The sequence below is a fragment of the Sorghum bicolor genome, chromosome 4 (genome assembly GCF_000003195.3).
Source record: "Sorghum bicolor cultivar BTx623 chromosome 4, Sorghum_bicolor_NCBIv3, whole genome shotgun sequence".
Taxonomy (NCBI): Eukaryota; Viridiplantae; Streptophyta; class Magnoliopsida; order Poales; family Poaceae; genus Sorghum; species Sorghum bicolor.
In genome coordinates, this window is record NC_012873.2 from 12,663,214 (window position 1) to 12,686,370 (window position 23,157).

The 23,157-nt window shown below is 46.6% G+C and overlaps 1 protein-coding gene across 2 annotated transcripts; it reads right to left on the reverse strand.

Annotated features, from left to right (window-relative positions):
• On the reverse strand, positions 11,161-20,341 carry LOC8059072 (OPA3-like protein). 2 transcript variants are annotated; one of them, XM_002453610.2, is made up of 4 exons: positions 19,935-20,332; positions 13,008-13,142; positions 12,629-12,715; positions 11,161-11,783 (listed from the first exon to the last, which is right to left on the reverse strand). In XM_002453610.2, exons 1-4 carry the CDS (start codon positions 20,061-20,063, stop codon positions 11,637-11,639), a joined length of 498 nt encoding a protein of 165 aa, XP_002453655.1. In that variant the 5' UTR covers positions 20,064-20,332; the 3' UTR covers positions 11,161-11,636. The 2 variants fall into 2 exon arrangements, with proteins under 2 accessions (XP_002453655.1, XP_021315433.1); XM_021459758.1 differs by lacking the exon at positions 11,161-11,783 and adding an exon at positions 11,884-12,183 and having other exon boundaries at positions 19,935-20,341.

A 23,157-nucleotide genomic window follows, 5' to 3' on the forward strand; every position in this document is an offset into this window, starting at 1 on the left:
GGTTGCCACCACTTAGACGGCTTGGAGCAGCGGAGGAGGATTGGCACGAGTTGGTGATTGTTCGTGGCCATCTCCCGGTGATTGTGAGAGGTTTGTGCCTACCTCGGCGGAGAGCCAAAGGCAACATTAGTGGATTGCTCGTGTCATTGAGCTACCTCACTTGTGGGTAGGTTCTTGTGGTGTCCTAGTGAGGACGAGGTTTGTGCTACACCTCTTAGCCACCGAACCACCAAGTGTCGACACAACGTGGACGTAGCGTGCCGGCAAGCACGTGAACCTCGGGAGAAAAATTGTGTGTCTCCATTGTGATTGTTCATTGGATTTCTCCCGGTGATTGGACTTCATATTATTGATTGGTTCGTCCCCTCTACGCGGCAGTATAAAGTTCAAACCATCTCTTTTACATTCCCGCAAACTAGAGTAGCTTACTTACTTGTATAGAAACTTTAGGTAGCTTTCTAGAGTAAGTAGTGACATAGCTCTTGTGTGCCTAGTAATTATATCAACTAGATGTGTTGGATAGGTGGCTTGCAAACCCCTCTTTAGAGCTAGAGCAAAAAGCTTCGCTTTGTTATTTACTAACCTCTTGCTCTAGTGAGTTTGTAGAATTTTTAAATAGGCTATTCACCCCCCTCTAGCCATATTAGGACCTTTCAAGTGGTATCAGAGCCGTGGTCACCGTTTGTGAAGGCTTAACAACCTCGGTGCTCAAATTATGGCTCAAATAGTGTTCAACCATGTTGGGGGCAAACCACCGTTCTTCGATGGCACAAGTTCCTTTGACTATTGGAAGAGAAAAATGAAGATGTACCTTGGATCAATCAATGATAGAGTGTGGGAAGTTACGGAGAATGACTTTGTGATCCTTGACCCCGCCAACCCCACCGACAATGAGAGAGCAAACAAGCAATGTAACACCCTGGCTCTCAACACAATTTATAATGGCATTGATTCAAAGGTGTTTGAACAAGTCAAATATCTTGAGAAGGCAAGTGAAGTGTGGACAAGACTAGAAGAAACATATGAGGGCACTACAACGGTAAAAAGTGCCAAATTGTATATGCTCAAGGACAAGCTATCCAACTTCAAGATGAAGGATGATGAGTCTATACCGGAGATGTTCTATAGGCTCCAAGTCATCATCAATGATCTCAAGGGCCTTGGTGAGAAAGTGAAGGATGAGGATTTCATTCACAAGTTCTTGATGTGCTTGCCCAAGAGGTTCAAGACATTGAGAACAATCATCTTTAGAGGAGGATTGACCGGTGTATCTCCCAATGAGGTACTTGGAGATGTCATGACCGAAGATCAATACAATGACAATGATGATGATGATGACAAGAAGAAGAAGAGTGTAGCATTCAAAGCTAGCTCTTCATCCAAGAGCAAAAACAAGGGCAAGGCCAAGAAAGAAGAATCAAGTGATGAGGAGTGCTCCAATGATGATAGTGATGATGAAGCACTAGCACTCTTTGTCCGCAAGTTTGGCAAGATGATGAAGAAGAAGGGCTACCATACAAGAAAGAGAAGGGACAACTCCAAGAACAAAGAGCATGTGAGGCTATGCTATAAGTGCAAGAGCCCCGATCATATTGTGGCGGATTGTCCTTACAATAGTGACAATGATGAGCATGACAAGAAGAACAAGAAGGAGAAGAAAGAAAAGAAAGAGAAGAAGATGGTTTTCAAAAAGAAGAAGAAGGGTGGATCCTATGTTGTGACATGGGATAGTGATGCCTCTTCGGACGATGATTCAAGTGATGATGACAAAGCATCCAAGAAAAAGGCACTTGCTAGCATTGCTATCAACAACAAGCCATCACTCTTCGACACTCCTTCATGCTTCATGGCCAAGGGCCACAAGGTACAATATGAAGAGAGTGAAAGTGAAAGTGAAAATGAACATGATAGTGATAGTGATGATGAAAATGAATTCACTAATGAACAACTCATGGACATGTTAGAACAAGCCGATTCTCTCATTCAATCTAAAAACAAGAAGTGCAAAGAATTGGCCAAGAAGTTAAAAGCTCTTGAGCAATCCTTTGATGAGCTCAATGCTAATCATGAGAGGCTAGTGGAAGCCCATGAAAAGCTTGGCAAAGCTCACACCAAGCTTGAGAAAGCTCACTCCTTGTTGTTAGAAGAGAACAAGGAAAAGGTTGTTGTATCATGTGATGTGGGCACAACATGTGACTTAATTAAAGAATCACCCAACCCACCTATTGTTGTTGCCACTAACTCTTCTTGTAGGTCTTCATCCACCACCACCAACTCTACCTCCACTTCTAGTGTTAGTGTCACTTGTGACACCTCACTAAAGGTTGAGAATGAGACTCTCAAGAGAGAGGTGGATGAGCTCACTCACGCCCTAGGCAAGGCCTATGGTGGTGAGGCCCGCTTGCTAAAGTGCTTGGGTAGCCAAAGGTTTTCTCTCAACAAAGAGGGATTAGGCTATACCCCCAAGAAGGGCAAGAAAGCTTTTGCAACTCACAAGCCTAGCTTTGTGAAGTGCAATGGTCGGTATTGCAACAAATGCAAGCAAGTTGGGCACCTAGAGCTTAATTGCAATAAAATGAACAAGAACAAGAAAAATGCTAATGTACCTTACATTCCTTTTGATTCTTGTTATGTGCTTACCAAGGGTGAGAAGGGTGTGCATGCTAAGTTTGTTGGTACACCAATTGTGGGTCCAAAGAAGAAGGCCATTTGGGTACCAAAAAGCTTAGTCACTAACCTCCAAGGACCCAAATAAGTATGGGTACCTAAGAAACATTGATTTGTTTTGTAGGTAAACTATAAAGCCGGAGGAAGGCATTGGGTGCTTGATAGTGGGTGCACACAACACATGACCGGTGATTCAAGAATGTTCAATTCAATCAATCCAAATGATGACAATGGTGTTGATAGTATCACATTTGGTGACAATGGCAAAGGCAAGGTCAAAGGGCTTGGTAAAATTGCTATATCCAATGACTTGAGCATTTCTAATGTGCCACTAGTAGAGAGTTTGAACTTCAATTTGCTATCCGTAGCTCAACTTTGTGATCTTGGTTTCAAATGCATATTTGGAGTTGATGATGTAGAGATCATAAGTGTAGATGACACAAACTTAATATTCAAAGGCTTTAGATATGAGAATCTATACTTGGTTGATTTCAATACTCGGCGCTTTTTGAGAAAATGAAGTGCATATTTTCTATTGCGCCGGTGGGAAAATTGGAGAAGTCGCGGGAGTGTTTCTCGCTGAGGAACACTCACCGGACGCTGGCTCAGAGGCACCGGACGCTGTGTCTGAGCGTCCGGTGTGCAGGCTGCCTGGCCCAGCTAGGGTAAGGCACCGGACGATAGGCACCGGACGCTGGCTTGAGCGTCCGGTGGTGCGCGTCCGGTGTGCGGGCGTTTTGCGACCCTCTCTGCGCATGGGTCCGGTGAGCACCGGACGCTAAGGGTGCGTCCGGTGACCCTGCAAGTTTGCGGAGCTCTCTGCGCATGAGTCCGGTGCTAACTTGCTCAGCGTCCGGTGCTCTGCAGGTTACCGTTAGACTCTGACACGCGGCTGACGTTGGAGCACCGGACGCTGGTGTTGAGCGTCCGGTGCCCCTTTAAGAGCGTCCGGTGGCCCCGTATTTCGCCCAGTGAAAGAGCCAACGGCTCTATTTGTTTGTGGGGCTATAAATACGTGTTTGGCTGGCTTGGGGCTTACTCTCTTGGCATTCTAGCATACTTGACATCCTTGTGAGCCTAAGCAAACACCTCCCACTCATCTCCTTCATAGATTAAACATCTTTGTGAGATTGGGAGTGATTCCAAGTGCATTTGCTTGAGTGATTGCATCTAGTGGCACTTGGGGATCGTTCTAGCTGCGGTTTTCTTGTTACTCTAGGTGGTTGCCGCCACCTAGACGGCTTGGAGCAGCGGAGGAGGATTGGCACGAGTTGGTGATTGTTCGTGGCCATCTCCCGGTGATTGTGAGAGGTTTGTGCCTACCTCGGCGGAGAGCCAAAGGCAACATTAGTGGATTGCTCGTGTCATTGAGCTACCTCACTTGTGGGTAGGTTCTTGTGGTGTCCTAGTGAGGACGAGGTTTGTGCTACACCTCTTAGCCACCGAACCACCAAGTGTTGGTCGACACAACGGGGACGTAGCGTGCCGGCAAGCACGTGAACCTCGGGAGAAAAATTGTGTGTCTCCATTGTGATTGTTCATTGGATTTCTCCCCGTGATTGGACTTCATATTATTGATTGGTTCGTCCCCTCTATGCGGCGGTATAAAGTTCAAACCATCTCTTTTACATTCCCGCAAACTAGAGTAGCTTACTTACTTGTATAGAAACTTTAGGTAGCTTTCTAGAGTAAGTAGTGACATAGCTCTTGTGTGCCTAGTAATTATATCAACTAGATGTGTTGGATAGGTGGCTTGCAAACCCCTATTTAGAGCTAGAGCAAAAAGCTTTGCTTTGTTATTTACTAACCTCTTGCTCTAGTGAGTTTGTAGAATTTTTAAATAGGCTATTCACCCCCCCCCTCTAGCCATATTAGGACCTTTCAAATACGTTTGATCATTTCGATCGTGGGTACATCCCGCCGTGATCGCGATGCCGAGCGTAACTCATTTCCCCGTGTTTAGTTGACTTCGTCACGCTACGCTCGTTAGCTCCTATTCCCGTCCCTCAGACATGGCCATCGTGGACTCATTGTCGTCACCGACGCGGTTCTTACCCGCACCTTCGAGTTCTCTGTGATCTAGTCTAGTGGGATACAGATTAGGAGCAACCCTTGTAGAACAGTCGGAAGCCAACTTGTTAGGTGAAGCTCATGGCCGCAAGTCCACCTTGCCATGACCATCGGGCTTTACCCCATTTCTCGGGTGTTTATCCTAACCACCTCGTATGCTTGTACCATCCTGACTAGAGCATTCCCTCGGACCTAGTGGTGACAACCGCATCGCTACGGGCCTTAGGAATAGCCTCGTGCCAATTTAGTTGCACAGTTGTGGTACCCTACTCGTTGGATCGTGGGGTCATATCACTTTTTATCCAACCGTCGTTCGTTCCATGATGAGTTGGGTCGAAAGAACGTGGACTCCATTCTTCTTCTTCTCTCTTGTTCTCAAACCCCGTCGATCCAGTAAGATGTGGATTGAGCCCCCCTTCTGCTTGTTTGATGTTTTGTTTCCAATCCCGCGATTCCTGTCGTTGCTATGGCAAGTGGATCAATGGAAAGTGAAACCCGTGTCTTTTCCCGCCTTTTGGTTCTTTGTGCTTAAACTCTTGTATGCTTGTACCTAATCGACCATAGCATTTCCTTGGTTCTCGCGGTGACAACCGCACTGCTAAGAACCCTAGGGATGTCTTAGTGCATTTAGTGTACCTAGGTCGTGGTACCCTACAAGTAGTTTGAGCACTTGTGTTCTTGTGTGTCACTCTTTCTGATTCCCCGTCTCTTACCATGGCGAGTGGATGGGAAGAAGTAGACCACTCCCCTTTTATTCTCTCTTTGTTCCACCCTCTCTTAGCTCTCGCCAACTACAATGACGTATGGATTGAGAGAGACCGGAACTTCTCGTGCTCATAGTCTTTTCGATTCCTGTCGATCTCTATGACACTTGGATCGAAAGACTGTAAGCTATGGTGTTTGCTTAGAATTAGAGTCTAAGCCATTTATTAAAGCCGTATAGGTTGACTCAGTTGACCCGGGAAGTACCGGCTAGGCTAAGACTCCGACTTGTACTTAGTGAACAGCCATTCCCGTTTCTTTTAGCCCAGGGATCGGACATCTGCCAAGAGGGCTAAGCCGTTATCCTTTCATTGCTCTTTTAGTGCGGTCGTTCTTCAGTGTTTTGTCGCCTCTTTTCGCAGTCCTTCTAGGTCTAGCGGTCTAATTGTTTCGCCTTGTTTGTCGCTTACGAGGTAGTCGCTTTGGGGTTAGCTTTGATCGGATCAGGACCCGTTGGAGGGAGGACATGCGGAAAGGAGGATCTCGGATGAGAACAACTACAAGTGCACTGAGGATCTTGGGAATGACATTCAACAGGTGCCACGTCCCACCCAACCTCATAGAATCCTATTAGACATGCAATACTGTAGATGCTAGTGCTTTACTTTTATGCAAATGAGCTGAGATAGGTTGCATGGTAGAAATGCTTGTGAGCCATTGCCTTGTTGCAACCTATAACCCTCGCACACCCGTTGTTAGGTTAGATGCTTGCATACTACTTGCTACTGCTTCTACTACGCATTATATCTGTGATGTGATGCAATGTGGGAGATTGGATGTGAGTGGATAAGGCACGTGGTGCCAATAAATGGATAATGAGATGGTAATGGATTTGGGGAGATCTTGGCGTGTGTCTTGGGTGTGTGGTGAGCGTTGAGTCGACCGAGCAGGATCTACGACGAGTCTTGGGACAAGTCTTGCCGGAGAATGCTACCTGGGCATTCTCCACGAGAGATACCTGTGGCGGGTACATGTGACAGGGAGAGGTCCCGGAGTGGAGTGTCTTCGTGGGACGAAGCACCAGGATGGGAGGTGTTGTTTAGCACGGGGTAGCCGGATGTCCCATCGAGCGGAGCATCGGTTGGCCCCTCGTGAAGATGTCCTGTTCGGTCACCCTAAGGACTGAGATGTTCTGAGAACCGGTTCGTAGGAAGCCTTGCACCCCACTCGCTCTTATGGGGAGGAGACGGATGTACGACCAGTTAGGGTGGTGCCACTACTACTAGGTTGTTGGTAGATAGTGTAGGGAGGTACGGGCATGAGGACCCACACCCTCCTAAGATAGCGTAGTGACCTTTGGGGGCCCGGTACTACGCCTCACAGTCTCAGCGTACCGGTGGTACTCCGGTATGGTCCCAGTTCTGAGTGGTAGGGTGGCATCGTACTTAGTTGGAAGGCAGCCCGGCATCAGCCTAGGTGGGGCGCACCACTGATGATGGTGATCTTGTGGTTAGTGCAAACCTCTGCAGAGTTTCTGGTTGATCGATCGATACATATGCCGTCTTTTCGGCTATGGACCTTTCCTATGTTTCCGCTTCACTTGACTAGAGAGAGGAGTCCCTTCTACATTCCCCTGGGTTTGTGTTGGATCCGGCGTTGGCCGTTGAGGCAAGGCACGAGCGGGAGTCGTACTTGCCGCCTAGAGAGTGAGAGTGTGGTAAGGTGTGTGTGATGGGATGGATGGATGGATGTGTGGATGAGATGGAATAAAACTTGATGAATTATTATTATAAAATATTGATGAACTTGCATAGGAAAGACTACAGCCTTATATATAGGCCTTTTTGATATACCTTTTGCATTTCCACCTACCACAAAGCTTACGCAAAAGCATAGGGTGGGAGCCAGTGGCCAGTACAAATCATATTGAAAATTGTTTAGCAGGTTTTGAACGTGGTCTATGACGATAACTACGAAGAATAGAAGGATTAGGTGGTCTCGCTCCTGCGCTCAAGTTTGGTTCAAAGATGAAGACTACGCCCGCTGATAAACTACGCCGACTCTGATGATTGCCCGTGAAGGAGGAGCCTTCACCGCTGACGCGCCACATCGACTCTGATAAAGACCCGTGTGTGTTTCCGCTAGAAAAACGATGTAATAGGCTTGTCGACCAAGAGTTGTAAAGTAAATGTGTTGTAATTTTGTTTCTCACGATGTATGACTATGATAACAGCTGATATATGATAATGAGATGGTTCAATTTTTGAATTATCACATTATAATTCGAATCTGTGGATTTTTCCCTTTTTGGAAAAATCTAGGTCGTTTTAGCAGCTTCTGTATACACGCATCATATCTCGCATTTGTTCGTGGATTCTGCTGAGCACGACCATGTTTCATATCTATACTTGTTAGGTCTACCTGATGTCAATCATCCTACTCCCATCATCAATATGGTAGAGATCAGGCAGACTCAAGGAGATTCACTCTCCTAGATTCCAAAAGAGACCACCCAGTCGAGCACCGGGTCAACCCAGTCTGTGATAGGTACTAATATGAATCGGTACAATGGTGGCTCAATCTTCACGACACTAGATTTAAAATTGAAGATAACTTGCTAAAGAATAAGGATAATTTGCTACAGAACAACGGGGGTAACTAGCTTTATACCTGACAAAGGTTGGATGCGATCAAGTGACGGGGAGAGAGACACCGAAACCACGAAGATTTCGACTCGATCTACAAGCGACCATAGAACTACAGTCCGGAACTAATCCACACAATACGGTGAAGCCAAATGGAAGTCGTAGAGCACGAAGTAGGGAATTCTAGAGAAATCACTTCATAAGTCCAAGAAGAACAAGAAAGAATAAAGGTTGAGTAAGGCACTCAGCAGTGTGCCTACAATATTATATAGTTTATTAAATGATCAAAGGTTGTAAGTTGCTTAGAGGTAGGGAATATTTGTACTAGGAATAACCCTCCTAGATAGGTATGAAAACAAAATAGAGTCTCTGAAGGGAAGGCAATGTGAGAGGCCCCTTGGAATGGATTGCTGAAGTGGTTTCGCGTGACTATTGGTCTCCAGAGTAGTTTCTAATAAACTGACCATAACTTCTTATTGGAAAGTCCAAATGATGAACCGTTTCTTGGTTGTGAAACTAGACTCCAAGAGCTTTCCAACAACGTATGCCATGCGCCACAAAACATTGTAGATTGATACAATTTTGCATGGAAAGTTGAATCAATATTTTGTCACGACAGATTGTTGACCTTCTGAGCAGTCTTGACTAATCCAAACATAACTTTTAATTGCAATGTCCAAATGAGGTAGGGATTGAGGCATTGGAAAGTGGACTTGATGAGCTTTCCAAAATGTCCTCATGGTCCTCCAAAGCTTCAAGGAGTTGAGAGTTATGACTACTTTCTTATGTCCGAATCTTCGTCCGAACATTCATGGGATCACTTTCGGACATCCGAACCTTCGTGCACATTACTTTTCTGATGTCGCCATTCTGTAGCAGTGTCTCTTCCTTCTCTTCAAATATACACCTAAGTATAACCAATGTAGAGCACTTAGGTAGTAAGTTATAGAGGGTGGCAGAGTAGGAATTCTTATCAATGGTAGGCCTGGTACTTTTTTTAAGACTTTCAAGGGGCTTAGATAGGGAGACCCTCTCTCATCACTTCTTTTCAATCTGGTGGGGGATACCCTATCGGTAATGCTGGATAGAGCAAAAAAACAGTGGAGCGATCAAAGGTTTGGTGCCTAACTTAGTAGAATGGGGACTGACACATTTGCAATACGCCAATGATACGATCCTTTTCTTAAGCATAGATGAAGAGACTACCTGTCATACAAAATTCCAGCTTTACTGTTTTGAGGCCAGGATTGAAGATAAATAGTAAAATCTTTGTTTTAGAGGCTACAATTGGAAAACAAAGAGAGGTGGCAGATCTTTTTAACTGTAACATAGGGGATTTAACCTCTGAAGTATCTGGGAGTAATGTTGGATAAGTGTTATATGAGCTGAACTGATTTTGCTCAGGTGTACCAAAAGGTTGAAAAGAGAGTACCCACTTGGCAGAGCTGTTTGCCAAAGAAAGGGTTGTCTTAGCTTAGCTCTGTATCATATGGGGTGGAATGATTCTAACTGAGTCTTGTCTTAGCTCTATACCCAATTATGTTATGGGAATTTTCCACTTGAGAGGAGAAGCTCACCACAAGATGGAGACTGCTAGATCTAATTTCTTCTGGCACGGCCCTGGACAAAAAAAGAAGTACCATATGATGAGATGGGAAGTGCTAGGCACCCCTAAGGAAGAAGGTGGTTTGGGGTTCACTGATACAAGAGTAATGAACCAGTGTCTTCTTTCAAAGTGGATTTTCAAATTAGAGAGGGGGACTCAAACCCATGCTGCAATCTGTTGAGAGCTAAATACTTAGGTGAAGGGGGTTTCTTTGGTTCATTGAGTAGAGGGAGTTCTCAATTCTGGACAGGCTTACATGATGTCAAACAAGTCTGTCTCGAGGCTTGATCTATGTGGTTAATAATGGCAAAAAGGCTTGGTTTTGATTAGATGTCTGGTTGGGACAATGTCCGCTTTATATCCTGTATAATAATATCTATCTTATCAACAATGAGCACGAACAATCAGCGTATGACATCCTTAGAGATAATGGTATAAATCTCACTTTTAGACGATCATTTGGAAAACAAGAATTAGAGGAGTGGCAGCAACTCATAGCCATGGTGGAAGATGTGCAGTTAACAGAGGATCATGACACGGTAACGTGGGCTTTAGAGAAGAAAGGCAACTTCACTGCAGCCTCTTTGTACAGAGAGATGACCTTCCCAGGAGTGGTGAACAAGTTATGAGTATCTGATCGAAGAGCGAAAATTCCAATGAAAATCAACTTGTTTTATGGTCCATCTAGTCTGATTGTCTGCCTTCAGCTGATCAACTTGTCAAGAGAAATTGGCCGGGTGATGAACACTGCAAGTGGTGTGGATAGATTGAATCAACCCAGCACATTATGTTTGAATGTTGTTTTGCAAATTACTGCTGGTGGACCTTTCATGATGCTCTCCTTTGCAAAATTTTGCCCATAAACCTGCAACATTTTTTAGACTCTAGTGGGAGTCAGGGAGATGTTCCAAAGACCAAGATGATCTTCTTACTAGCGTGCATTTGTTGGAGTCTTTGGCTGACTCGTAATGACTATGTTTTCAGCAAAAAAATCATTGTCAGTCTTAACGTGGTGGTACACCGATCAATCATTTTTATGTAGAAATGGAGTACATTACTCGAGAAGGAAAAGAGGTGGGCTTCGACGGCAGAAAGGATATCAAATCATTTGGAGCAAAAAGTCCAAAAATAGTGGCTTAGCGATCAGTTTAGCTTATGCTTTTGACGCTTTTTGGTATTCTGGATGTATCTATCTGAACCTGTTTGTTTTCCTGAGGGTTATACCTTAGACACCATTTTGTACACTTTCTCTGTAAGGCCTGGTTTAGATCCAAAAAGGTTTTCGGATTTTGATACTATAACACTTTCGTTTGTATTTAGCAATTATTGTCCAACCATGAACTAACTAGGCTCAAAAGATTCGTCTCGCAAATTAAAACCAAACTATACAATTAGTTATTTTTTATTCAATGTGACGAGAAATCTTAAAATTTTTTTGGATTTTGAGTGTAACTAAACAAGGTCTAAACGTTGGTTTCCCCAGCTGAATCTTTTATGCTTTATACAAAGCGGGGCCAATGGTCTTTGGTCTAAAAAAAAAATCCTCGAGCAAAATATTGCACTCCCAGATGGATTCCAGAAATTCTACCAAAAAAGCACAACTACAACTAGACCCTTATCGTACACAAAAAAAAAACACCTCCAAAGCACAAAGAGAGAAACTGCATAGAAGAGGAATCCTCCACAACATGACATCTGAATGAGTCTTTTTGTCTTCACAACACGCCCCATACATCTCGTGCATTTAGTGCAACTTGCCAGAACCAAGTAGACAGCATGCCAAAATAAACTCTGGTCTTTCAAATCCGATGGGGTCATCCCATAATGGTTAGTGGGACAACACAATCAACATGGTGGGAGCTTCAAGAAACAGGGCAGGAGAGTCGTTGGTTCAACTGGTTAAGAGTTTTGTCCTTGAAGCGACAGCTTTGTTTCAGTCAAACCAACTAGGCATGTGGCCTCTGATCTGGCACACTGCTGCTCCTGAATAATCCAGAGAGACCTCGTGAATTAGCAACGTGCTCTAAGTCACTAAGCTTCTGCTTCATGATTAGTAAATCTTGAGCCAGTTGTTCCTCCTTTTGCCTTATTGCCTTCATGACAGAAGTAACAACCATATAAAGATTTAGGAATTATTGATAAACAGCTACAACAGAATTTTTTTTGTATAAAACCCATTTGACACAAATCAACTGGAGCATGGGATGCAAATGTGCTTGGCATGCAACAATGCTGCTTTTAGTCAAAATAACTCATGAACGAATATTACAGAAAATGCTGACACAAATCTCCTCTCCAGGATCCCTTTTTTTTAATACTACTATTTGTGCATAATAAAATACGGAGTACAGCATTACACATTATAATTATTTCTGAAGGGCATGGAAACATCCTTGTGAATCATGATATCTGAACATCAGTTGAAAGGATGAAATGCAGATAATAACTAGGAAATTGCTTTTGGTTCTTGAATCGCTGTTAGAGCAGATATGCCTGTACAACCGTGGCCAAAGAAAGGGTGATCAATACAGAACAAGCAATAGCAAGGTTATTCCACATGTTGTACTCTCAAACATAGAAACTTGATATGTTATGGTCAAAAACAGCCTAGTGGACTTGTGGTTCCTAATTTGGAAAACCTGTAAGTCATCTTTTTCAGTCAAACTAACTAATGGCTGCCCAAGACTTCCTGCAGAAACATTGAAAAGCATTGGGCAGATTAACAGCAGTAGATTTTTTGTTGATATTTTCTGTTTTGAGTTGAAACAGCAGGAAACTATGTTAAAACATGGGCCACATTTTCTAGATTACATACACTAAAAGATATTCAGTTCTCTGGAACATGTGGTGGTACCAGGGAATTACAAGAAATTCAGAAATTTGCGAAAGCACAATAGACCACGAGTTAGAAAAAAACTGGACATCCCAGGGATATTACCTCAATTTCCTTTTTGCGAGCCTCCTCCTTTCGGGCCTCTGACCTTGCACTTCTTTGCACCTCAAAGATTACAGCAGCCCCAGCAACCTACTACATAATTTTTGTGTAAGTTTAGCAAATGGCTGAAATAAAAAAAAAATCACCAAACTATATAAACAATAAATTTAGTGAAATGAAGTCTACAAAAAGAGTCTGAATCACTCTTGTTTGTCTTGATAATGTTTCGAGTTTCTAATGAGCATATCATATGTTTATTGGCTCATTGGTCATACATAAATAATAGGTTTGCATAACACTTACAGAATCATACAAAAAGTGAGGATAACAAGGAACATATGTAGCAGGTTTGGAACACATTTAGCTTTGATTTAGTGAATACCGAGAAAACAAAGAGCTCCCCAATAAGATCTGCAGCAGCTTGAACAGCTTTCTCCTCATTCAATGGCCGAATCTCAACACTAGTTGAATGGCCATATACTCTTCTTTGGATGTTTGTGGAGATACGGTGATTTGCCTACAAAAGAAGTAGGTATCTTCAAAGCTCCCTAAATAAGTGACAATCAAATAATAGCAAAGGCGAAAAACAAATCAAAAAATTTTGAGTGGAAAGGTGTACTGTCCAAGACTCAAGAGATTTATCTTAATAATTCATAAGCCATTTAGTGCATGGGATTAATGCAAATGTTAAGTAAGGTGACTATGAAAATGGAAAGCATCTAAGCCAGGTAAGATAAGCCACAATAACTAAGGCAATTATTTCCACGTGCCCGTCTTTTTCCTCTATAGACTGGATCTCGATGAGCAATGTACTGACTCATTATTTAACTGAATACATTAACCCAGACTAGCTACTAACCGAATTTCTAAATTATTCTGTTAATAATCAGGTGTCTATAAGGTTATAGTGCACACAACACACTTGTACCCCCACCCCCCCCCCCCCCAATATAATTAGATTTTCTGCTTTAGCACACAGGATATTAGATCTATTGAAACAAAGCAGTTGTCAAAGGCGTCGAGGGACAGTGATAGGATTTCGGATCCTACCAGGGACAGTGCGTAGGTTGTAGGGGTGAGAGGGAGGAGGAGCTGGCTTGGGACCTCGCTGCCTTCGTACAGGCGCAGTGGCAAGGTGGCGAGAGCACGAGCAGGAAGAGGAGGGCAGCGGCTAGGGCAAATCCCGGCTCCCTGAAGAAGCTGGAAACAATTATATTGTTTCTGCTTAATTATTCCAAAGTCTTAGAAGCCATATATATAATTACCTCTCTCTCTCTCTCTCAGTAAATATCTCTAATAATAGGAATATATCTAATAATATGGGCTTTTAGCCCCCCCCCCCCCCCCCCCCTCTTATGCCGGCAGCCAGGTTAGCCACTCATGGGCTTTCGGCGTGCATACTGGACGGCGGTCATAACATCTCTCCCCGCCTGCTAAAACAGCTCATCCTCGAGCTAGAAGTCTAAGGTAGGAGGCATGGAAATAAAGGGACTCCCAGGTCGCATCTTCATTGGGAAGCCCATGCCAGCGGATGAGGACCTTCCATTCGCTGCATCGTTGCTGAGCACACAAGGCACGGTCCGGCCCGGGAAGAAGACGCCCATCCAGCACCGGAGGGAGGGTGCCAGGAGTTGCAGGAGGGTCACCACGATTGGGCTTCAGCAAGCCCACATGAAACACATCGTGAAGACGAGACCCCTCCGGAAGCTCCAACATGTACGCCACTTGCCTGATACGCTCGAGGATACGGAATGGTCCAGCATAATGTGGCCCAAGCTTGCCCTTGGCGCGAGGGTCCAGGAACTGGGTGGTGCGGTGAAGGAGGCGGAGCCACACCCAATCGCCAGCAGCAAACTCCAGATCACGATGGCCGGCGTTGTAGTACCACTTGGACAGCTCATGAGCCTGAAGCAGACGTTGGCGGAGTTCCGCCAAGATCTCATCCCGAGAACACAAGGGCGTTCGCCGCCTCCGTGCGGGCAGTTCCTGGCATATAGGGCAGCAAGGGCGGAGATGGTCGGTTGTACACCACTTCAAATGGAGTCGCACGGAGAGCTGTGTGGAAGGAGGTATTGTAACAATACTCCACCCAAGACAGCCAGTCCACCCAAGCGCGCGGACGATCACCTGTCACACATCGAAGATACATAGCAATCACCTTGTTGACCACCTCCGATTGGCCATCTGTCTGGGGGTGAAAAGCTGTGCTCATGCGAAGCTTGACTCCGTCATCTTGGACAAGTCCCACCACACATGGCCGGTGAACACAGGATCCCTTTCGCTGACGATGGAAGAGAGAAACCCGTGCAACCGGACAATGCCATCGAAGAAGGCACACGCCACCGAAGTTGCTGTATAGGGGTGGCCGAGCACAATGAAGTGTGCATATTTGGAGAATCGATCGACCACCGTGAGGATGACCAATTTGCCACCGACCTTTGGCAAACCTTCAATGAAGTCCATCGCAATATCCGCCCACACCTAAGACGGAACAGTGAGGGGCTCCAGCAGCCTAGCCGGCTGCAACGTCTCCATCTTGTTGCGTTGGCAGGTGCTGTACGAACGTACCCAGTCGTGGACGAGGACGCGGTCACCCGGAATGTAGAAATCAGCGCGAAGGCGATGAAGTGTCTTTTGTACCCCTTCATGGCCTCCTGAATGGGCCAGGAGAATGGCCTAGTGGCGCAAGTCCCCATGGTCAGGGACAAAGATGTGTGAGCCGTGCAGCAAGAGGCCCTCATCTAGACGCCATGGGGCTGTCAGCTCCCCAGCCTAGAGACGCTGCAGCAGTGTCTGGGCGTCCGCGACCACCGCCGTGGCTTGACGGACGTCATCGAGGAAGGCGAGGGATGGCCCGGAGAGAGCGTGCAGCGTCCCTGTAGGTGCGGCAGCCTCCTCAAAGCCGTTGCTGGCCGCGAAAGAGCATCGGCCATCGTATTAAGCCACCCAAGGCAATGCTCGACGTCAAAGTCGAAGCCAAAGAGCTTGCTGATCCACTGGTGCTGGGGAACTGTAGATAAACGCTGGTCAAGCAAAAACTTGAGGCTGTAATGATCCGTACGCACCAAGAAGTGGCGCCCCCACAAGTATGCGGCGAGCTTAAGGTGTCGAGCTCGCATTCGTAGGCGGCGAGCTTAAGGTGTCGAGCAGCGAACGGTCAACTGAAGTAGGCGAGTGGTCCAGCACCCTGATGAACAGTGCCAAACCCTGCCCCGGACGCGTCGCAATCGACAATGAAGACCTTGTTGAAGTCCGACATCTGAAGCACAAGGCCTGTCGTGAGGGCGCCCTAGAGCGCCGTGAAGGCCATCGTTTCCTCATCGTCCCGCACGAACGCGTCTCACCGCAAGAGACGTATAAGTGGAGCCACAATGAGGCCAAAGTCCTTGATGAACTTTCGATAATACCCCGCGAGGCCGAGAAAGCCGCGGAGGTCACGGGAGGACTGAGGCGTTGGCCATGCGCGAACCACGACGACCTTCTCGGCATCCATGGCCACGCCGCCAGTCGAGATGACATGGCCCAAGTAGGCCACAGACAAGGCCCCAAATGAGCACTTGGAGCGCTTGAGGAGACGGTGCACCCGCAGTGCGTTGAAGACGATGTTGACATGTTGAAGGTGTTAAGCCCACGAGGCACTATAGATCAAGATATCATCGAAAAACACCAGCCCGAACCGTCGGACGAACGGACAAAGGACATCGTTCATCAAGGCCTGAAAGGTAGCTGGGGCATTGGAGAGGCCAAACGGCATCACTAGGAACTCGTAGTGGTTGTGGTGCGTGCGGAGCGCCGTCTTGGCGATGTCCTCGGGATGCATCTGCACCTGGTGGTAGCCTGAGCGCAGGTCGAGCTTGGTGAAGAAGCGGCGCAATGAGCTCATCAAGCAGCCACCACGGGAATCGGGAACTTGTCCTTTGCGGTCTTGGCGTTGAGGGCACAGTAGTCGATGCAGAAACGCCAAGACTTGTCCGCCTTTCGTACTAGGAGGACGGAGGCTGAGAACGGAGACGTGATCTGGCGAATGATGCCTTGTGCAAGCATCGTCGCACACTGGCACTCTAACTCGTCCTTCTACAGCTGGGGGTAGCGGTACGGCCGTACAGCCACCAGAGCCATGTCGGGCAGCAGCGTACCGGAGGGAGCCCTTGAGGCTCGTCGATGATGGTGATGTGCTGCTGAAGAAGGTTATCCAGCAAGGGCAGCCCTGGGTCAGCCATGACCGCAATCAGCTGTGGTTGGCTGGCCGGCGCGGGCGAGCACCCCACACCCTGTCAAGTGATGTGGCATCCATCCTTGCAGAATGTCAAAGTGGGAGCCCTGTAGTCCCAAAGGATGGGCCTCAGCGTTCGGAGGAAGTCAAAGCCGAGGATGAAGTCGAAGCCGCCCAGGTTGAGACCCACACACGTAATGGTGAAGTCCTCGGTGCCAATGCGAAGGGGAACGTTGCGGGCGAACCCTTCGCAGGCAAGGCGGTCGCCATTGGCGACCGTGACACGGAGTTGCTCATCACCAGCCGGCGAGAGACCCAGGCGACGCATGGCCGCACCCTGCAAGAAGTTGTGCGTCGGCCCGTGTCGAGGAGAGCAAGAAAACGCTCGCCCTTGAGAGTGATGGGCAGTAGCATGGAGTTGGTCAGTTGGATTCTTGTAACAGCACGGAGAGAGACCACAAATGAGTTAGCCGTGGCCGCGGGCTCCTGGACGGCCGGGTTCGTCGAGTGAATGACCACGAGCGCGTCGGCCGCGACTAGATCATCATCGATGTAGTCGTCCTCGTCCAAGTAGAACAAGCATGGGCACACGTGACCGCGAAAAAAAGGCTCATCGCAGTTGAAGCAAAGCCCCTGCGGCAGCGCTCGAGCTGCTCTGCTGATGAGAGACGGCGGAAAGGACGTGTGGCTAGCGCCGCAGGTGCTCCGCCTTGTCCCGGAGCCGGTAGAGGCAGCGCGCCGGCTGCAGGTGCCCCTAGGGCACTGGGCGGTGGAGGCAGGCCGAGGCGCTGGGGTGCTCGGGCGCCACGCGTTGGAGATGCAGCCGCTGGTGCTGGCACGCACCATTCAAATGCCCGCACGAGGTACATGGCGGACTGAAGGTCGGGCGGGGCGCGCATCTCCACATGGAGCTTGATCTGCTCCGGCAGCCCGCCCACGTACAGCTCCGCCTTCTAGCGAGGGGAGAGGTCACATTCGTGGCAGAGGACAGCATTGTAGCGCTCGGAGTAGTCCTACACTGTGGACAGGAAGGGAAGGCGCGCCAGCTCGGCTAGGCGGGTGCCCTGAACCACCGGACCGAAGTGGAGTGAGCATAGCTGACGAAAGCGCTCCCATGGCGGCAATGTCCTCATCTTGTTCCAAGGCATAATACCATGCACCTGGACTGAGCCTACGGTACTGTTGCTGCCACGGCCCTCCACTCGTCCCTTGCGCGCCTTCTCCGTGTGTAGGTGTGGCCCCACATGACAGCAATCGATAAGAATTCAGAAGGAATCTGTTTACCATTCACATGCTATTTGGCATTTTCTAGTCCAATACTCCAATGTTCAATTTGTTCTTGAAAAACTAAAATAGCAGGTCATCAGGCGAGTACTGAAAACAGTTAATACTCAATCTGGGAATAAAAATTTTTGAATCCTTTTAATACATATACTGTTGTCATGATTTACAGAGCAAGGTTTATACATCTATCCACATACACTACGTCATATGAATGACCAACATACTTAGTGATTTCTATGAGAGCCTGCACTTTGTTGGCTCTTTGCATGAATTGTGAAACAAAGGTTCACTATATCATCAGAACAGACAAAAAAAATGTATGCTGCAAATGATAAAATTCCAAGGCTGGTAATTTTAAAATTTGCCAACTTATTGAAAGTAAAAAGGGAATAACCAGAATTATTAAAAAAGGACATTCAAAGATTCAATGAAATTATTTCTTCTCACTAGGAAACATCTATCCCAGCAAAATTTTAACGGTTCCTAGAGTGAATGCCACCCAAAATCCCAAACGATCATCTATAGATGCTATTTCTAATATGCTGATAACTAGAAATCATAGATGAGACACAGAACTATCAATTTATCAGATCTTCATGTTGCTCTGGTTAAGTTGGAAACGCTGTAAAGTTGATACATGTGTGAAAATAGGGTATTGGAGAAAATTTAATTAGGAATAGATCTAGCACAAGGATAAAGTAAAAAAACACCTACGATTTCAGATAACTCTTTCAGCTTAGAGCAAGAAGCAAACTAAGGTGACACCTAGAAAAAAAAAGGAAGTGTTTCCTTTTTCTCCTTTTCTTAAGAATACCGAGCTAGCTTCATTGCTTCAATAGGAGCTGCTGTCATTTTTGGGATCCAATTTTAGTCTCCATGGTCATGTTGACATATGCAAATGTAAGGTTCTGGAAAAAAGGAATAACGAATAGAACCAGTGAAATCCAAGCAATTTCAGCACAAGGTCCAAGGTCACTGAATTTTGGTTTGGGTACCTCAATACAAGCCGATGCAGTTCTTTTATACAATTCCTGTGTTGTATGATTTATTAATCATAGGAAAATTAGCTAGTCGCTAGATATGCCATTGTCACCTCAATAATTGTGTGTTTTCTTTCTGTATTCTGGATCGCGGGCTCTAGAAAGAGGTGAACAGTTCAGCTACAAAATTTGCACATTCAGATGGAAATTTGCTGTGTGTCAATTGAGGTGAAGAAACATGCCAATTTCAGACTGACATGTTGCTTAGTTTAGAGGAACATGCCATTTAAGAACAAACATTATAGAGTTTCAGGGCTAAAGCCCCTTTCAGTTACCATCAAAAGACAGGTTCATTTATAGGGCAGGTGGATGACATCCATCCAGCAGTTAAAGCGTCAGAACACCACAATTTAACACAACAACCAGCACCATCGTACATGAGAACAAAACAGGAAAAAAGAACATTTCGTGCAATCACGCTCTGGATCCAAATCAGACTTAATAAATGTAAATTGACCAGGTGCTCCATCAATAATCCATGGCCCCAGACCTCATATTGCGCCCCTCATATACTAACCAAGTAACCAGCAAGTGAAGAAACGAGCACCAGCCAAGGTAGAAGCAAGCAAAAGCGATCTGAATAAGGTCAAATAGCAAGCTTCTAAACAAGAACAGGTAACGAAGATTTGAGTTAGTAGCCTTTGGCCGTCGGACCAGGAACCAGTGATCTAAAATAAACCAGACCACAAACCCTACACGGCCGGAAAATCCACTCCGTACCCTATTATGATTTTTATAGAACGACTCGAAGAGAGGTACGCAACACCGCTACCTGGGCGAGGTTGATGATTAGCTGCCGGAACTTGGGGTGGCGGCTGGCCTCCGTCTTTAGCCTGGTCGCGATGGGCTTCGACATCGTTTTCAGCAACAGGGTCCCGAGCTTAGCAACCGGGAGTATCATCTTTCCTCCTCCGACGGCGGCGGCTACCTTGCTCGTCCCTTACTCCTCCGCGTCGTTGTCCTCCTTCTGCCCACTCGCCGTTGCCGGAATATGCTAGATGACCGCAGACGGTGGTGACGAGATGTAACCCCTGGCCGCCGGCGAGGGATCGCCGTCGACGTGAGCCGCAAGAGTAGCGAGAGAGTGCGAGGAACGTCGGGAGAAATCTCCTCTTCCGATCGATCTATTGCTTTCTGAATGTAAGTGCCGATTACAGACTCTGGCCAGGGGCCCACACGACATACACTGTAATGAAAACAGGAATTTAACTCTACGCTTCCCTACATGGATGACGCCCGCCTCACTCCCTTGTGACAGCCTGGGTTGTTACATCTCCTCCCGCTGAAGAACCAGCGTGTCCCCAAGCTGGCGCTGTCGGGAAGTGTTGCTTCAACACATGATAGTCCTCCCAGGTAGCCGAACTGGACGATAGACCAGACCAAGAGATGCGGACCTGTGGAATGGCACGGTTACCTTTCTTGACCAGCCTGCGCTCCAGAATCTCCTCAGGGACCGCCGCTGCTGCTTCCAGATCGGTTGTCATTGGCAGAGAGTCAAACACTGGAGTATGATCAGAAATGAAAGGTTTCAGCTGGGACACATGGAAAACTGGATGAATCAATGCATTGTCAGGCAGTTCCAGACGGTAAGCCACAGCGCCGACACGTTCCAGTACTTTGTATGGACCAAAATATTTGAAGGCAAGCTTGGGATATGGTCTGTTGGCAACTGAAGATTGTGTATACGGTTGTAACTTCAGAAGTACTTGATCCCCAACCTGAAACTGACAATCTATGCGTTTCCTGTCAGCCATCAACTTCATTCGGTTCTGAGCTTGAGCCAAATGATGCTTGAGAGACTCCAGGTGCGCCTCCCTGTTATCCACCACTTCTGCCACTGATGTGGATACATTATCAGGCATGGTTGGGTTGGCACCGAGACTGGATTCATATCCGTACAACGCCTTAAAGGGTGAGCAACCCAAAGAGGAGTGGTAAGAGGAGTTATACCAGAGTTGAGCCAAAGACAACCAAGATTTCCAAGCTTTTGGGGAGTCCTACACAGAACAACGAAGGAACATTTCTAAACATTGGTTCACCCGCTCAGTTTGGACATCGGTCTGGGGATGGTATGCTGTGCTTAGATGAAGATTGACCTTGTACAATTTGAACAATTCTTTCCAAAAGTGGCTAAGAAAAACTGTGTCTCGATCAGTCACTATGGAATGAGGCAAGCCATGGAGTGTCACCACCCTGTCCATAAATACTTGAGCCACTGTGGAAGCGGTGTATGGATGTTTCAGTGGCAGGAAATGAGCACACTTTGTCAGCCGATCCACTACCACCAGTATGACACTGTATCCTTCTGACTTAGGCAGCCCTTCAATGAAATCCATGGATAAGTCCCTCCAAACCCCTTCTGGAATAGGCAAGGGTTGCAGCAACCCCCGGGGATGTTTGTAAGGAGTGTTTGGCTTGTTGACATATAGCACATTGTTTAATAAAGTTGTCGACATCTTGCTTGAGCCCTTTCCACGAAAAATGTTTCTTCATTTTGTAATATGTGGGCGAGACACCAGAGTGACCCCCCAAGGGACTAGAATGGAATGCAGCTATGAGTTTGGTCTGTAAAGCAGAATTCTGACCAATCCATATGGTCCCTTTATGTTTGATGAGACCCTGTTCCAGAGAATAGCCTGCTTCATCAGGACTGGAAATAGCCAGCCGAGTCAACAACTGTTTTGCTTGAGGGTCAGTAGCATAAGAGTTTAAGACCTCTTGAACCCAAGCTGGTTGAACCATGGACACTGCCTGGACTGCCATCAGGTGTGCTACTCGAGACAAAGCATCTGCAGCGACATTGTCTCGGCCTTGGCGATACACTATCTTGAACTGAAGGCCCATGAGGCGTGTCATTGCCTTCCTCTGCATGTCAGAGTGAAGATTCTGTTCATTTAAGTAAGCCAGGGATTTGTGGTCAGTGACAATGGTGAATTCTTGCCGCTGTAGGTAATGCCTCCACATTTCAACTGCCATGATCAGTGCTAAGAACTCTTTCTCATAAATAGAAAAGCTTCTGTGCTTCTCTCCCAAGGCTTTACTGAGATAAGCAATTGGTTAGCCACGCTGCATGAGAACTGCCCCAATGCCATCTTGGCAAGCATCGGTCTCCACTGTAAAGGGCTGTTGAAAATCAGGCAATGCTAACACCGGTGTTCTTGTCATTGCCACCTTGAGCTCATCAAAAGCTTGTTGGGCAGCCTGAGTCCAACTGAACTGCTTAAGTCTCAGGAGTTAAGGGTTTAGCCATCACTCCATAATTCCTCACAAACCTTCTGTAATAGCCAGTGAGCCCCAGAAAGGCTCTCAATTCTGTGACAGAAGTAGGTGCTGGTTAATGTAGCATAGCCTGTATCTTGGTTGGGTCTGTGCCCACCCCATTTGTTGATATAATGTGCCCTAAATACTCCAAACTGTCCTGGGCAAAAGAGCGCTCAGAGGCTTTCAAGTATAATTGGTTTTGCCTTAACACTGCCAAAACATGCTCTAAATGGCCCACATGTTCAGCCAACGTTTTGCTGTAAATCAATATGTCATCTAAAAAGACTAGCACAAACTGTCGCAGGAGTGGCTGAAGTATTTGATTCATGCTGAAATGTAGCAGGTGCATTTGTCAAACCAAAAGGCATTACCCGGAATTGATAGTGGCCCTGATGCGTCTTGAAAGCAGTCTTGTGTTCATCATCTGGAAGCATCCTGACCTGATGATAACCCGACCTCATGTCGAGCTTAGTGAAAAACTTGGCGCCATGCAACTCCTCCAATATCTCCTCTATAACAGGCATTGGGAACCGATTCTTGATGGTCATGGAATTCAGTTTCCTGTAATCCACACAGAATCTCCAGGAACCATCCTTCTTTTTGACTAGGAGCACTGGGGATGCAAATGGACTATGACTATGAGCAATCAACCCGCCCTGTACCAATTCCTGCACTTGCTTCTCTATCTCATTTTTGTGTTGAGGAGAATAGTGATAAGGCCTAGAGTTGATGGG